This window comes from Colias eurytheme, chromosome 16 (genome assembly GCF_061535395.1).
Source record: "Colias eurytheme isolate Ceu_HAF_F1 chromosome 16, ilColEury1 Martin Lab GWU primary, whole genome shotgun sequence".
NCBI lineage: Eukaryota > Metazoa > Arthropoda > Insecta > Lepidoptera > Pieridae > Colias > Colias eurytheme.
Genome location: NC_142995.1, coordinates 7,071,059 through 7,088,752, shown reverse-complemented (window position 1 = coordinate 7,088,752; position 17,694 = coordinate 7,071,059). Strand labels below are relative to the sequence as shown.

The window sequence follows — 17,694 nt, the reverse complement described above, 5'->3', positions numbered from 1 at the left end:
GAGCGAGGAGCCCAAGCTGCAGGCCCGCCTCGACCGATCCACTGACTTCCAAACTCCGCTGTGAGAAATTCATGAACCGCAGCGTTATTCGACATTCGTACTACGTTGAGGATCCTCTTCAAAATACGCTAGTACATTACACGAACATTTTGTGACAACGCCTGCTGGTAAGCATTTACCACAATTCGTACATTTGGCGATCGAGCGTTCGGGACTCGGGTACTTCTTATCCGTACATACGTACTGCTGCACTCGCATTTTCTCCACTCAAAAAGAACGCACGAAGCATAAGTACATAATCCCGTGATGTGAATTGATAAATTGATATGACATCGTACCGGGAAGAACGTAAACAAACGCGACGAAAAAAAGCAAGTTTTCACTTCCGCTAACAATTTGGCACTGTTTGTCGCGTTGGAGCGAGGGGCCGTTGGGGTGCGACGCGGGCGCAGGCCGCAGAGGGAAAGGGGGTGGCGGGGTGAGGAATGGCGAGCGACGCCAGTTTGCCGGAATTTATCAATGGATCTGTGCGGCGGACCTACTCGAAATCGTACGCTAGAAAATTACAACACAATACCTAGTGTGGGTCATTGATTCAATTATAGGTTTAACAATTTTTACATATTTATGTGGACAATTTTGGGACATTTCTGTTTGTTAGTGTTTTTAATTATTTCTTACACAAGTATGATTGGTTAAAGATACTTAACACCCTGTAAAATTTTTTGTACTGATTAAAAACTAGTGGTGTATATTATAAATAAAATTAATGAAACCAAGTATTTTTATAAACGGGTCCTACACTATTACTTTATAAGAGGCTTGCCTGCAGAAAAAATATTTAATAAAGTTGGTCTGATGTCAAATAAAATAAAGGTGTATTATTATATTATACAGATAAAAACAATGTACATAATACAATCCGACGTGTTAAGAATATAAGGAACAAATTGATCTAATAATAAATTGTTTAATTATTATGTAACACACTTTATATAACTTTGATAACATATAAAGTTCACCACGTGTTGTCTACAAGTTAAAAATTCCAATAGTATCTTATAAATATATTATGTTAATATATATTTATGTATGTCACTTTTTCACATCATAAAAAAAAATATTTTCACGTTTTTCATCTTCTATATACGAAACAAGTAAAATTGCCATGACTGTAATTCACTTTTTTTACACAAAAGTTTTTGAAATATAACACAATATCATGTGGACTATCCATTTATAATAACATCATTTAAATACAAAAATATAAAGTTAGGTCAAAATAAGTTTGAATATTTACCTTCACATTCACTATCCACCTCCATCACACTAATTGTAATTTCATTTTAATTACAACATTTAATCACACAACTACACCTCGTAATTATCCACTTAAAACATAGTTTCTTCAGCGATATGATTATTTCGTCGTGTTTATTTGATAGCGGCGACTTAAAAAAACTAGTGAAAAGTTTCAAAACGATAAGGATGCGACCGTGCGAATAATTGTATCGATGAATTTTATTTATAATTGGAATGTTTCCCAGACGCCCGCTGTCAGCTAATGCTGAACTTATCGCCTGTCATATGATTCGCCGGCATACAGTTGCGGTTTCATAAAATGCATGCGCACGATCTCGTCTTTCGCTTTTGTAAGCCATCAATATTGTTTGAAGCCGATGAAATATCAGCATACATCCGTCTACGACCTACGTAAGGCGATTATTGTCCTTTTATCAATTTAATACGTAGCCGATTGATTGCTTTCGGATTAGATACGTATTTAATCCGCATTTGATTATACCATATTATTACTTTCTGAATTGCCATGGGTAATAATTATCAGTTAAATGAAGCAACTGGTTTTTCATGTGAGTCAATGTCAAGCAGCACAAAACACGAACACAATTTTACTGTAGGATATTTCACGATGTGATTGTTTATGCTTTATATTATCGATAATTCGATACATCGAGTTAGCGGCGGTACGGTGCACGAATGGAGGTCGACTGATAAGCGCCGGCGCATGCCGCGGCCACGCGCACTATTTGAAATGTAAACGTAATATTATCGTATGCCTACGTCAGTCACATCCCTACTTGAATTGACGGAATAACATTGATAATTACTGACATAGGTAGCTAATGGCACAACGCTTTTGAGGCGATCTCAACAAGGAGATTATCTTCGCTGATTACGAATTCTTATGGATAAACGAGTTTTATGTACGTGGTATCTACTTTATAAAGTGTATCGAAACTGATGCAGTATTTTTTTAAAGAATCCTGAACATAGATCATTTTTACTTACTTTCTGGTGAAAACTTTTCTCCAGCTTTTTATGCGCTGAATTCGTTTCAAGCGTTTCCTTTTTTTTTCTTAATAACAACAAAATAACTTAGTACCTTTGAGAAATTTTGTATGTAACTACAATGTCCATATTTAAACGACGAATATATATCAGCTGTTGAAAACAATATAATTTTATAGTATTCAATTTCATAGAAGCAGAATAACGTCAGAGGACAGATGTGAGGGCATTTAAAATAAAACTAATCACGTACAGTCTTCACTACTAACATATAAAACTAAAATTAAAGTGCTACGTATTACTACGCCAACTCAAACTTCAAAGTATTCATAAAATAAATTTAATTAGCACAAGAAGAAAATGAAACACGTTTATTACATCAAAGCAACATCTGTCAAACCACACAAATGTAAGGGAAAATTAATTTCGTGATAACATTAAAATACCTTACGAAATTAGGTAACACCTTTCCTTTATAATTACGGGAGGTTATTGTGACGTCAATATTTTATGGCAATAAAAGTGAATTTATGTAAGTATGAGCTATATCATGTTTTTCATTTCTTCTTTACGATGGAAGAAGTATAACTTTATTACTATGTATTTATTTACAACTTTAACGGTATCATAATCTTATGTATAAAATTCTCGTGTCACAATGTTAGTCTGCATACTCCTCCGAAACGGGTGGACCGATTCTCATGAAATTTTCTGTGCATATCGGGTAAGTCTGAGAATCGGCCAACATCTATTTTTCATATGTACCACGGGCGAAGCCGGGGCGGACCGCTAGTTAAACTATATTATGATGACTTTATCTCGTATTTTTGTGGAAATCTAGAAACGTATTTATTGTTATAGGTATTAACTATTATATCAGTAATAAATTGAGTTCAGTGGCTTCCCTATATTATATTATGGTACTAGCGACCCGCCCCGGCTTCGCACGGGTGCAATGCTGATACTAAATACACTACAGAAAAATTGTGAACGTTGTATAGGTATAAAAATATAGCGGCCCGCTCCGGCCTCCGGCATCGCACGGGTATAAAATACATAGCCGGGCGGCCGCAAACGGCTACGTCCTGCAATTTTTAAATCTGTAATATCTTCGAAAATATTCACTTAAATCATACGGTGTAAAGGGCCATATACATCTATATTAAATGAACAATGTATCCATGGTATTTAATTGGTTAAGGATTAATGCTGTATTGGTTAAAATCGCTTCGAAAATTAGCCATTATTTGTCGTAAAAAGTAAATGACAAAAAAAAGTTATTGTGGGTTATCCATAAGAGATAGACATATACCATCGCGGACTTTTCTGTAGACCTTTTCAATGTGTATAATACTTAGTACATTATTTTGATAAAACTCGTAGGGTTCAGCCTGCGTTTGCAATGTAAGCGGAATAAATGTAATTTTTTACGACATCACATTAGAAACCTCAAAAATAACAGTACTTCTCCACTACTTAATGGATCTTATTATACATATAAACCTTCCTCTTGAATCACTCTATCTATTAAAAAAAACCGCATCAAAATCCGTTGCGTAGTTTCAAAGATTTAAGCGTACAAAGGGACATAGGGACATAGGGACAGGGAAAGCGACTTTGTTTTATACTATGTAGTGATATTGACATAAAATCGTCGAACGATAAGCATGACAATAAAGAAATATAATCATTAATATAAATAACTTTATACATGTAATTAAGTTATATTAACCTGTATAAAACGAATTTTTATAAATTAAACTCGTAAAAAGCCCAGAGAAATGTGCCTTATTAAAAATGCCACTGAACATAATGTGACAAGAATTAAAAATTCTTATAAACACACTTTTATGAAATTCTGACAGTATTTTTATTAAAGTTTAGACGATGTAATGAGAAACAGATATAATAAGATATACGTTATAAATACTGCAATGTAATTCATTCGTTTCGGAGGTATGAGACACAGAGATTCAAAATTTTAACATAACATAGCACGAGCACCCATTTGGTTTCGGGGACTGGGGTTTTCTGTTAATAGGAAGATTTTTTATCTCTATTTTTTTCTGGCTTTACCCAAGAAAATACTCGGTAAAGATTTCCTGTACAGCTCTTATTGTCTGTCTTTATTGGTAAAATAAAATCCAATATCCGTAGGATATCGAATCAAGCAAGCAAGCAAACAACAATTATACAAGAAATCAAATTTTTCCTATTTAAATAATGTAGACATTATAATAATATAATTTTATTCATCATAATGAAAGTTTGTCTAAACCGCTTGCTCATAAATATCAAAATGATATAACAGAGATGAATTTGAATATAAATAAACGTGAATCATAGTCATTAATAATTTATTGTCTGTGTTGTAAATTACGGTTTATAAAATAAATACTATCGTTTACGTAATGAAAAGTTATTTTACATTCTTGTTTAATACCTAAAGATTTAATTAATATAACTTGTTTACAGAAAGTAAACGTTTATACTTTCACGTGCTATGGTTGATTTCTGAAAAGTTGCCTATGTTTTACGCTGCATCTTCAACTATTTTCATTATAAATTTCATCGAAACCGGTGCAGTGGTTTAGCCATGAAAAAATAACAGATAGAAAGACAGACCAAAAGAGAGTCGCTTTATAAAAAATACATATTAAAACATGAACCATAAAAATTAAACACACACAATAAAGTGATCCTATTTAGAACCCTAGTCATACGAGATGTAAAGATGTAATACAAAAATATGGTCCAATGATGTTTTTATCCGTTAAAGACTGACAATCAAGTAAAGATTATAAACAGTACAGTCTTAATAAAATGTTCTTATACCACTGTATATTTTATTCTAAAGAAAGTGTCACAAGCTAGTTGAAAATGAACTGACGCATCCCACGGGATAGTGCTGGTTTTCATTTATCCCTGAACCAATTATATTCATTGTAATCTCCTAAGGATACTGTGTAACAAATTGTTCATCAAGTTTCATGTTAAACTTACAATGTAACCTACTAAGATTAATGACTAATTAATATATTTAATAGCACGTTAATTTATAAAATTTGCGTCATTTTGAATAACATAGCAGATAATATAGTTATAATCAATATTTGTGATTTAGATTGATAATCACAACGAAATTTTCGAGCAATTAAAACATATAAGGAAAGCAGTAAAATAGTTTACAGTCACATAGTACTATTATCGAAGCAGTATAATATCGGATAATTTATTTTACATGGTCAGCAAAGTAAAATGTGAATTTAATTTTCACTCATATTGCACCCTTGTCTCAGGGGAATAGCATAATTAATTGCAATTCTGGGATTAATAACCTCACGCTTACGATATTTGCACGATAAAATTAAATAGTTTGGAAAATCCAAAAGTGCACGCCTCATAATTTTTTTTAATAATTATTTATTAATTATTATTTTTGTTTATTTAATAACAATTAAACCACATCGAATCAGACCCTGAAAAATGAAAGGGTTCTATTCCTGAGCATACTCAAGCGTAAGAGAAAAAAACAGACTCGATTAGTAAAGTATTTCGGTCGCTATCGTGTTAACAAGAAAAAGGATTCGCACATACACACGGACGTCCAAGACAGAACTTTTTTAAACTGTTTTTTAACTAGTTTAAATAACAAAAATGACATCAAAAATATCATGAACGTTAAAAATAGTGTTTTTTCTTAATATGTGTGTGTATGTATTATCTTACAAGTGCAATGTATGATACATAAAGACATTTTAAGTTTGAAAAATCGGATGTTTTGCGCGAAGTGACAGTAGTACCCACCTCAACGCTTCGCTTATGAGGCGTGCAATATGAAACTTGTGGTTGTTAAAATGTGTTATTACTTATTACTTAGTCTAAAGCAAAGGGGGGATTATGGACCAATTTAAACGTACATTGGTCAGTTTTAGGTCCCAATGGCCGTTTTGAAGTTTGAGTTATAACTGCAGATGATCATGATGGATTGGCATTGCTATAGAGTAACAAACAGAATTTCTAGTAATAAGATAAATCAATTAATACAGTTGAAGTAGAACTAATTACATATTATTGATTTGTTGTTAACAAAATAGATGATAACGGACTAACGGTATTTATATACCTACATGCTTTATAAATATAATTAATGTTAATACATTTCTCAGTTATATTTTGTACATGTAAACATACTTTACACTTTATGCATAAAAGTGTAAGTATATAGAGAAGCAGACTAAAATGAGACAAATATAATTCGAATAATATAATTAATTAAGTTTAGCTTTTGTTTATTTTTACACACTTCTGGAGTAAAATATAAAATGTTCTGAAATTTCGCCATTCAACAAAAACTAATTCAAGCGCTATAATATCAACTATAGCAACATTATCAGTTATTCGTTCTTTGACGTTCTTGAACTACGTGTAAATTGCTTGTATTTATCTATAAGTGTTTACGATCGATTACGCTTGTCTACGTAGTACCTACCTACCGCTTAAGTGCAATTTGCTTGATAACAACCGCGACATGATGTTGGTATAGGAATGTAAGAATTATCTAATACTAATTTGTATGGTAAACAATTTCAAATTAACTAGTAATATAGAATTTAAATATCTTAGTCAGAATATGAAAGAACCAAAATATCGATTAGGTACACAAAAAGATGTCTTTTCCTATTTTATAATTTATTCTCAAGCTTTCTACGGTATTTAAGATGCAATGTTATGAATTTTAAGATATAAGTTTCAAGCTAAAATATAGGTCCTATATTTTAAAAATAACGTAACGTAACTATCTAAAACTTATTTGTTTTAAACAAGCTTTGTTTGTGTGTTCAATTCAACGCATATGACTGAATTCTACTCTCACCCCACACCAAAAGAAATCACAATTCAACCCACAACCAACCAGGAAAACACCGCGACAAACCGCGCCGCCAATTCAATTTTGCGCAAACATAATTTCGCGTACCCAATTCCGCGATGCACATAATTTTCCTAGTTAATATTAAATTACAGACGAAGGTACAATAATTATCCGGTGAGCTATGCGTCATTACCGTGATAATGATAATGTAACATGATAATCGTATGACGTGTCGTTATGCCGGCTCGCTATTTTTGGCGCTCGGTTAACCTAAATATGGTAACGATACTTAATTGAAAGGATCTGTGAACCTAGCCTTCATTAAACACTTTTAAATCGTATTATACATACTTTGGAGTCAAAATTGTGCAATTTGTTTCTTAGATGTCTTTTTCTATCTTATACTGTTATAGGTTTTGGTTATACAAGAAGGAAATGTGAATTTAGGTTTAAGTTATCATTAACTTTATTCTAAAATTCAACATTGTGTTATTTACTTTATATGAATAATATATACGAGGGCGATTCAATAAATACTTAGCCTACAAAAAGTATACGAAAATTTTGGAAAAGTGGCAATTTATTTTTCAACACAGTCTCCTTTTAGTTCGATACACTTAGCCTAGCGATGCTCCAACTTTTTTAACCCGTCCGTAAAATAGGTTTTCTCAAACTCTGCAAAATAGGCCTCCGTGGCAGGGATAACCTCCTCATTTGATCCATATCTATTCCCGGCGAGGGATTTTTTCAGATTAGGAAACAGAAAGAAGTCACCAGGGGCCAAATCTGGAGAATACGTGGATGAGGCAGCAATTCGTAGCGTAATTCGACCAATTTGGCCATGGCAACGGCAGACGTGTAGACCGGTGCGTTGTCGTGGTGAAACAGCACCTTTTTCTTAGCCAGATGGGGTTGTTTTTTCTTTAATTCGGCGTCGAAACGGCCCAATAAATCGGCATAGTAAAGCCCTGTAATTGGTTTACCCTTCTCGAGGTAATCGATGTAGACAACTCCTTGTGAATCCCAGAAAACGGTGGCCATAACTTTCCCGGCCGATTTTACAGTTTTCGCCTTTTTTGGAGCACGTTCCCCGGTCTGGATCCATTGTTTTGATTTCTCCTTGGTCTCTGGTGTGTACCAGTGAATCCAGGTTTCATTGACGGTCACAAAACGACTAAAAACTCTCCTGGATTCCGCTTAAACAGCGCCAAACCCGTCTCCGATGTGGACTCACGGTTGCGCTTGTTTTCCGGTGTGAGTAAATGCGGCACACATCGCGCCGACAGCTTTCTCATGCCAAGTTCCTCGTGAAGAATATGATGCACTATTCCTTATGAAATGCCTACAGTCTCAGCTAGCTCCCGAACCTTCAATCGGCGAGCTGTCAATACGAGATCATGGATTTTTTTAATGTTTTCCTCCGTAGCAGCTGTTTTTGGTGCACCTGGACGTGGTTCATCAAAAACCGACGTACGGCCACGTGCAAACTCGTTGAACCAATTCTTGACGGTGGCTATCGATGGAGAAGAGTCACCGTACACAGCATCCAAGCGGTCTTTGATTTCGATGCGCTCTTTCCCGTCCAAAAATAGGAATCAAATCACCGAACGATATTGCTTTTTTTCCATTTTTGTAAAACCGATCGACACGTTCGCTTCCATAGGTTGTCAAATTAAAACAAATGAAGGGATTGGAATAAAAATTAAAAATAATAATTAAAAAAGAATGAGATACACTGTGGTAAACCTATTTTGAAACAATAGCGCCCTCTGGCGATGAGGCTAGGTGCTTATTGAATGCACCAGGTACATGTAAAGTAACTTCTGACTTGGCGTTTTGCCAACATTTTAGTAAGTAGATACCTATCAGAAATCTCGAGGTTCAGCTTAAATCTTGAGTTTAGTACTCATTATTATACTATGTCTTGATTTTGAATAAAAATGTAGTGTTTTCAGTTATAAGTAAATAAGTTTTTGCTCTTAAAGTTAAATAGATCTGTTAAACAGAAGAGAAATGTGGCCATGCAGTCCATCATTGAAATTCTATAATTTATTATAGGTTCTATAACCACATTTAAATGTGTGGCATATGAATTAAATTGAAGTTTAAACTTGGATATCTACCAAACTTAAACCTACGTGAATAATTACAGCATAGGTTCTTGTATTATAAATACAGATATTATGATTGTATGAAAATAAGTTGTGGCTCAATTTCGCCATTACTACAAAACGGATTTCGATATAACCATACGGGGGAAAGATTAAAGTCTGGTTTACCACATTTACTAGTTTTTACATTCCATGCGAGTAAAGCCAAGGACTCTAATTAGTTGTACATAAGACACGCAACTCTTCACCTGTTTATCTAGCTTATGAAATACTTGTAAATCCTTCATCTTTATCTAAAACGGCATTTATCTCGAGTAAGTATGACGTAAAGAGCGTCATTACTTCATCGCAACGAAAAATTGGTAGCAAGGTCATCTTATTGATAAATTCTGGAATTTAAAGATATGAGCGATGGGTGGTCAAAGGAAATGCTATATTAAACTTAGTGTCTTTATTAAGTAGTTTGAAGGTAGTTTACGACAATTGGCTTATGTATTTCTTTATCAATATTTTTTAATTTAATTTACACATTAACATTATAGTTAAGTACTTGTACTTAACTACAATGTCTATTTTACGAGTACTTTAAAATATCAAAGTTTTAGTGGTTTTAGTTTCTGCATAACGCGTAGTTTTGTAATCAAATTCTACATTCATAAATTGAAATTGTTTTTCAATATTTTGTTTGACAAGCATTTTTTAGTCCATTGATAACACATTCGATATATTCAGACCAAATCCTGTCAATCATGTCAGCCTTTTTGTTGAAATTGCAATCGGATAATTTCCACGTAATGAAAAAGTATAGCTTTTTCATTACAAATCAAATCAAAAGTATTCCAAAAGCAAAAATATTTCACGGAATCTCAATAAACGAAGCTAATACCACCGGAAAGTCGAAGCTGTAACAATTTCTCGTAACGAGTTTCCGGAAAATTCTGGTTTATCTTCGTTTATTACATTAAACAAATATAAAAATTTGCTTACAATACGGAATATCGCCTTGATCAAGGTTGAAACTTGAAATGTTCTTAAAAATTTTGGTAATTAGGTTCATTCAACATTTATTTTTACTTCCCGATATTTCGAGAATCAATAATTTTCATTATTTCTTTTCGTATCTCAGGCAATCTTACAAGACAAAAGAAAATAATATCCAGATTTTCAAATGTGGCCAAGAGTTTCATTCAGTTAGATCGTTCCGATCCGATCGTTAGATTTATGACGATAGACTTGATATATGACTAATACGAGCCTTAAACATAGTTATGTTTAAACTGAAAAGTACAATCCTGGTGCTATTTTATCCCCCCACACACAAACAAGGTTCCACACATTTCTTAAATTTCATTGTAATGTAAAAAGTGTGTAAATACGGAACACCTAATTGAACACGATCTATCATTCACATCTCAAAAGCAATAAGAACACCTCTCATCACTCAACCTACGTGAAATATAAATCCATTTAAAGCTGAAATAAAACTCATTTCAAACAGAATGATCCCGAAATCTGATATTTACGTAATTTTATCGTGATGTGAAGTTATTTCATGTTTATTAAATACGGTATTGTATTCGCAATTTGATTCTATCTTATTAAAGTAAGTTTGGTGGAGGTTTCCGAGCATCTTAAATAATATTATAATACTTTACAATAATTGTTAAATAATAAAGAAGTGCACATAATATTATAAAGATCTAAGATGAATTAGATACAATTTATTATTTAAGAGATAGGTTACTCTAAAGAACAATAACCAAAAGAAAATTAGTGCATTATGAGTTTGAATAATAAACCACAACCGGCGATTGTTTCCAATTATAAAAAAAGATATCTTTTTTGATTTTACCGAGCTTGAGTTTTAAATGTAAAGGAAATAAATTATGCATTCATTATTCTTTTCATTCGTAGGTAATTTATACATTAACGAGTTTCGTGGAAGGATACTATTTACTCAATATTTAACAAAATGTCGTTCTTAATTAAACGTTCATATAATCGCTTGTATACTTGTATATTTTGTACGAGTTTTCTTCATGAAACGTTTTATATTAAAGTTGAGTGAATACTGAATCCGATACGTACCTACTGTATATATTTGTGTGTATTTAAAAATTGTATGTTAGTTTAATAATTTCATAATAAAATATATAATATTTGTGGCGAATGGCCATTGTTGTCAACATAGTCAATATCCACTGAGACTATGACTATTTTCCTAGTGGAACGATTTTAATAACATTTTTATGTGTTTTCAGGAGTATTCGAGAATTGTTAAGATTTACAATTCAAACGAGAGCATAGCCGCGGGCAAAAACTGAGCATACCCACTAACATTCGAGAGAAATCTTTTCCCGTACATATTATATATTCGCTTTACTTGTTCCAGAATGTCATCGAATCATACGGCCGCTTTCCGCTGGCGGGGATCGGAAATCACGGTCGTGCTCGTTAAATTGACGTTAAAAGGCGCCTTCACCGCATTGGTGGAGCTTGAAAACGTTTTAGAAAAGTTTATTGATAAAAGCATTCATATTTATTCTACCACAGATAACTAAATGGTTTTTATTTCGAAGTGTTTTATTTTAGGAACTTGGAGATGGCTTCATATGATGAAAATTTTTAAGCAATATTATTATGAATGCTTGGATAATTATATGAACTGGATGTGGAAAAAGTATCTACATGATGGTAACTATATCTACATCTAGTTATATCTAAGTGCCATATAGTTAGCTACCTACCTTACCTATTTTCTCAGTTGTAAAAACGCCCAGAAACACTGAAACATACACCCCAAAACTTCCAAAAAAAACACAACACTACAATCTACACGACAATAAATCTCATCTACGTATAACTTTAACTATTAGAAGTATAAATTCACGTATTTTACCGCTAACATAAAAGCTAGCTATTTTATTATCTGCGATATACCTAACTAATAAACAAAAAAAGTGGTGTAAAACAAAGCTTCCTACAGATAAGCCGGTAGGGCCCGGCTTATCTCGATGTATCCTATCTGTCCCTACAGCCTGTTGACACGAAAACTTACTCTAGTCATAGAATAAATTGCTCTAGTTTTAACGAACCGTGTTTTAGTTGGGCTAGTTTATTGGGAAGGGGATATCGTGATTTCACAACATATAGGAAAGTATTGAATATACTTTCGAATTTGGACTGTATAAAAATGTAACTTTAGGATATAAATTCATGCCACATTTCATTGTAAATTGATGTCTAATTTAGCTTTGACTAAATTGACTATTCAATAATTAGGTACATTTCCCTGTAATATAACTTTTATAAAAGGTAATTATTTTTTTTAGTAAATGCACAATTTATTTTGACAAAGCTTTAAATTGCAACTCTATCACATATTTTTCAACTACCTACGTATGTAGAAAAATATTGAAAAAATCTAGTAAACATATAGAAATGTCTTATATCCATCGTCTGAATCGAGTGTGAAATTAACTGACCACAGTGAATTAGATCCTAATTGATTAAACAGCGTTTGATCAATTTACATTGCAATCGGTCTCCGTTCTCAGGTGTGCGTGATGAATGTCCCTCTGGTATGTGACATTGTTTCTACAATTTTTAAGTTTTGTTGTTATTAAAAAACATCTGAAAAATTATGGTACATAGCTTTTATTTATTGTTGACAATATTTAAGTTATTGTTTAAATTATAACACTTGATGTTCAATTTGAATAGGTAATAATTTCAATCGTTCATCATTTGAAGAGTTCAATAGAACTATTTTTTCTATTATTAATTTTATAATAATTCATACAGAAGAATATCCTTTTAATATCATAACCGTATTGTAGGTATATAACTAATTCGCTGTGATTTATTATATTACATGCGCTGAGTCTAATTAAAATTACTAATTAATGTTTCATAATTTATTGGTTAACGTACGTTCTTTTGCTCTAATCTTTAAGGCTTCTATAATATATTTTAAGTAATATTAAAATGAGAGGAAAAATGAGCTTGTAGCAACCCATACAAAAACGAATAATACGGTAATCATAAAATGTTTGTTTATTTTTACATTAATTAATGTTATTTTTCTTTCAGTTACACCGAATTATTTTCGTCGTATGTTTGTCATCTATCATATCCTGCTCCACAATACGAGATTTCAACATGCCAAAAGAAGTTTATATTACGAACTGGGGAGATTACCACTTACCCAAACCGGTCCCTACCGAAAAAATGAAACAAATCTTAAAAATTATTTCACAATTCAAAACTCTACAATATTGCCCATTTCCAAATAAACTAAAGTGTCAGACTGAACCCGTAAAAAGTACAATAGCAAAAATAATTGATGACGTCTTAAATAAAAAAGAATTTAAAAGTAGAACCAAGACTGAAACAAATATTAGAAATAAAGTGCTCAAAAATAATGACTATAATGATGAAGAACTTCATGTAGAAATTTTGGATCCTTAAAGAAGTACCAAATTCTACCCTAGTACATATAAATAAGTAGGTACCCAGAATATCTTATATAATCTTTTGCATTAGTCATATAGTTCTAGTTTAAGTTCATCCAATAAACTTTGGTGAATTTATAAAAACCAGCTCAACATCTCTTTGAAGAATATCCCTATTCCTATTATTATAGAATACATTATCTGTTTACATCAACATATAATGCCCAATACTCTTCTAAAAGTTATATATGGTAATACAGCACAGGTAATAGTGAATATTAAATGCTAACCGTGATTTTCATATACATTTTATAGAATCTTCTTCAACACATTCCACTTTCCAGGTATTCCGATTTTATACCATTTGTTCGAGGGCCGACGACTTTATTAAATTCTATCGCTATCACCCAGCATTTAGCGTATAAGAAGGGTCCAAGGCTACGACAAAAATGTTCACGTAAGAATAGGCCTTTAGTTCAATCAGTTCAATCATCGATTCTACTGGTAATACTTATTGATCAAATTGCGATAAGATCCAGTTGCTACGAATTATGACAATTTTATTTTTATTTTATATAATTGATAAAATATACCTATTTAAGCAATATCATTAAAATTAATGTCTATTTAAATAAAAAATGAAAAATAAAACTTAGTGAGAGATTAATAATCTCTCACGTTGTGCTTAATTTATATAAGCTTCTTGCTATTAATCTTAACCAGATAATATTTTCCGTCAAAGACTCTTTGATGTAGTAATATAGTGAACATTGCTTTAATCTCTAATCCGACAAAACAGTAATATGAAGCTACTACGTTATTCCATTACTTACCAGAAATTCGTTTAATGTGCAACTGTGTGGCGAAGTTATTGCCCATTTGGGACACATAGCTGTCTTTCTTGCTGGAGAGTTGAATGCTGAACCCGTCAGATTCCAAAGACGCTCTGGGTGCTCTAGCGGCCTGAACAGCTTTGTTCTGGCAGACTGGTGTAGGAGCGACCTTGGCTAGCGCGGCTTCTTGAGAGCCTGTGCTGTCGCGGCGACGGCTTTTATGGTCCAAAAGCATGCTTGGTGTACATCCCATTTTGTTACATTGGCACTACACTTTGGCACTAGCACTTTCACACTTTGATCGCATTGTTCTTGCCTGTAACAAAGAGAAATACGCTTAATACATTTTTGTCTTTAAATTGTTTGCATTATACATTTATTGATTGTGTTCATGACATTGATAGGAACTTTAGATTATTTTCTCCAAAGTATTTTAAGTAACCATAGTGTGTTTTGATGCTGCTTATTTGGGTTAAGTGAGTACAGTATTATTTTTTATACCTAACACCAAACAAACATTAAAAACTTACTAAATAGAAGTAAGTAGTAGTAAGGATAACCGAGGATATCGTTTATAAAAAAATAGCGATCTAATATCATTATAGAGTCAATTTCCCTTTGTGTTTGATAACTAAATAAATAACAATTAATTTGGAAACCACATTAGAAATTAACTACTTTAAAACGGATGTTTATCTAAAATCCAGTTAACCGATCCAAATCAATCAGGTCTAATAATTGAAAGTTTCACAATGTCGGAAACTAATAATGAAACAGTAATTTGGGCTCTTTCAAATAATAATTAATTATGTTTGTAAAGGTATAGACAAAACTGAAACAAATGTATTCATTTTGGTATTGAAAGGAGGTATAATACTATGTATTGGTATTATTCGGTACGGTATTCAGCACGGTAATGCCACTATGTTTATATGTATTTAATATTTTCTCTTATTATGACAACGTGGCAATTTTCAAGAATAGAAATTTAAAAAGTAAACTTGATTGAACAATAGTTATGCATCAATATACATATAAAACGTGTATATAATTTATTATGAAAATACCAGGAAAAATATTCAACATTGCATTCCGGTAAAAGGTCTGTCAATCTTTTCCACACATCTTCAAAATAAAAATAAATTCTAATGATATCGAATAAGAAAATATTAATAATGCGTCATTGTTTTAAATATAATAAAATACCATTATTGAAACCTCAAATGAAAATAAGTACCTACACAATATGACAACATTACTTTAAAAGTTCCATTTTTTTAAATATATTAATGTCCCTATATTAGTAATTTACCGTACTTCATACTTAATTCAGAAATTTCATCAACCGCCGCGTTGTTAAATCGAAAAGTTACATAAAAGTTTTGAAATTATTAGTTTCCTTATATTCTGCAAGCTTTGTTCAATTCTTTTGTCCGACTTATAGTTAAATTAGTTTGTGAATAATACGTATTACCTATATGAAGCTTTCTATCTGACTGCTATATATTTGTGATAACATCTATACAAATATTATAAAGCTGAAGAGTTTGTTTGTTTGAACGCACTAATCTCGGGAACTACTGGTTCGATTTGAAAAATTATTTCGGTGTTAGATAGCCCATTTATCGGGGAAGGTTATAATATCATCACGCTAAGACCACCAGGAGTAGAGCCACGGGGGTGAAACCGCGCGGAGCAGCTAGTATTTTATAAAGTTAAATGAGCGTTAACAAAACATTCTGATATTTCGACACACAAATGTGTCTGTATTATTAGTACAAATTGACTGGAACTACTAAAAATACACCTACACTGCACTAAAATATCATTGTTCATTCGCTTATTAGTAATGCTATAAATTTGTCCATAAATGTAGGCTTTGAAATTCATAAGTTTATAAAAACAATTTGCCCATGCCCCATAGAGCATACCCGATTCAGAAGTTTTGATAAATTACCGATTATTGGTAAAAGGAGTGCTATTTTAGTTATTCTTCTTAGACTTGGATCACTCGATCCGAAGGGTTCAAAAACTGTTCGACATTTTTACTGGAGACATTGTACTTTTACCGAGATTTTTACTGGAAATTTCCATAGATGAGAGCGAATATATTTCCAATTATTCTCCAGAATTTACTAAAAAAGTCACTCTACGAAAAGGTCACTCTAATTTCACAAAGCATATTGCCTGGCGATCCTTTGCTTTATTGAAAAATTCGGATAAAAATCGAACGTGAGAACAATTGAAAGCATTTGAATTAAAAACACGTCTAAAAACCAATTCACTCAGACTGGAAAACGTTGATATAGATCAAGTATTACCTGAATAATGTGTGATGGACTTGTCAAGTCAAATGAAATTGACTTTGAGTAGGGACAGCGTGGAATATTTGAGACTTTTGGTATCACGTTGCCCCTAGCAACGGTAATGGTGGTACCTAGCAACAGGAGTACTTTTCCTAACGTATTCTACACACACATATAGACGTTTTATTATATTTGTTACAGGGATTTAGGGAAATAACATTGACAATGTTTATTTTGCAAAATGTCTTACGGATTGAGAGCGTCGGTCGCTTTTTGGTGGAAATTTTCCTCGTACAATTTCAAGCTAAAAATATAATTTCAATTTGTTTTTGTGAATAATATTTTTTTTGTCAATTCTGGCAAAATTTATTTTCAGTTACTTATATTATAATTTTTAATGAAAATTCTTAAAGTAATCCTTACCTAATTCATATTAAGTCAATAATAACCATTATTTGATATTATTTCTCAATGTTATTGCTCTACGTAAATAAAACTAAGTCTAATTTAAAATTGCATTTAGCTGGGTTCAGCAGTTCAACTTTAATACACTTGGCTAACTCTTTAATAACTTGAAGATTCCAAACTCTGCATATTTATATTGAAGTTATAAAATAAAATCCTCACAGTAATAGCGGACGTCTAGACGTACTTCTAAATTGGTGTAATTTTGAATAGATATTATCAAATTGAGTATGAATTTGATGCATATAAAATTTTGAAGAAGAATTTTCTTTATTTCTTAAAAATTTAAAAAGAACTTCGCTCGGGTGGGTTTCAGTTAATTGAGCAAGATGATACTTTTAT

At 32.2% G+C, this 17,694-nt stretch overlaps 1 protein-coding gene across 1 annotated transcript in view; it reads right to left on the bottom strand.

Annotated features, from left to right (window-relative positions):
• Pde8 (phosphodiesterase 8) overlaps nt 1-17,694 on the bottom strand; it is a 169,324-nt gene that overhangs the window by 105,890 nt on the left and 45,740 nt on the right. The window contains exon 2 of the mRNA XM_090110727.1: nt 14,582-14,897. Coding sequence (XP_089966853.1) covers nt 14,582-14,834 — 253 coding nt within the window. The 5' untranslated portion in view covers nt 14,835-14,897. The remainder of the gene's footprint in view (nt 1-14,581; nt 14,898-17,694) is intronic.